General features: G+C 31.7%; 1 protein-coding gene across 1 annotated transcript in view; it reads right to left on the reverse strand.

Annotated features, from left to right (window-relative positions):
* esd (esterase D/formylglutathione hydrolase) overlaps positions 1-855 on the reverse strand; it is a gene marked incomplete in the record, with an annotated part of 8,268 nt that overhangs the window by 5,998 nt on the left and 1,415 nt on the right. The window contains 1 exon segment of the mRNA XM_035677214.1: positions 733-821. Within this exon segment, the coding sequence (XP_035533107.1) occupies positions 733-821 (89 nt within the window).

Here is an 855-nt window from a genome sequence, read left to right on the forward strand (position 1 = left end):
TCTTATGTCAATAGCACAAGATGTCTGATCACTGTGAACTAAGTACTGCAATGAGCTGAGCCTGTGTGTGGGTTTTTGTTTTTTTGTTTTTTAAACTACGGATTTATATATATATCTACCAATTTAGATATTTGTTCTTTTTTATTGATCTTATTTATCTATTTATTGGTTTATTCATTTATTTATTTTTAGTATTATTATTATTTATTTTATCTATTCTTTTATTAATTTATTTACTTGTTTATTTATTTATCCTTTTCCTCTCTTCCTCTATCAACCCATCTTTTTTGTTTTTCTTTGGGGGGGGGGGTTGGTTTCTGTTCTGTGGTATGTTTTGTTTGTATGTATTGTTTGTTTGTTTGTTTGTTTTATAATTATGTAAAATCCAATAAACAGATTGTTCAAAATAACATACAATCATTATCTTAACTACACTGTAAAATCAAATTAGTTCATTTAAATGTTGAAACTGAAAACAAACTACCTTTAATATTTAATCAAGAATGTTTCTGTAACTTTGAGTTTGTGTTACTTAAAATTATTTCTGCTGACTAGTGAGATTAGGAACATTTACTAACTGCACACATTATTATTACTATTACAGCTACAGTGAGCAGCTGGAAATAATTGATTTAGTTTTATATAATTTACTAAACATTAATCTATATATTTAGGCCCTCAATTGGAGCCACAGACACAGAACCAGTGCAGACCTGCAGACTGTGCACTCACCTGAGAGCCAGTACATGACGGGACACTTGTCGGTGTCGGCTTTGGGGGGCAGGTAGACAGCGAACTTCATCTTACACTTGAGCTCAGAGCTGCAGAGGAAACACAGACACACAACCTCACACA

Source organism: Morone saxatilis, unplaced genomic scaffold, assembly GCF_004916995.1.
Source record: "Morone saxatilis isolate NCDOM2014 unplaced genomic scaffold, NCSU_SB_2.0 Contig5, whole genome shotgun sequence".
Lineage (NCBI taxonomy): Eukaryota > Metazoa > Chordata > Actinopteri > Moronidae > Morone > Morone saxatilis.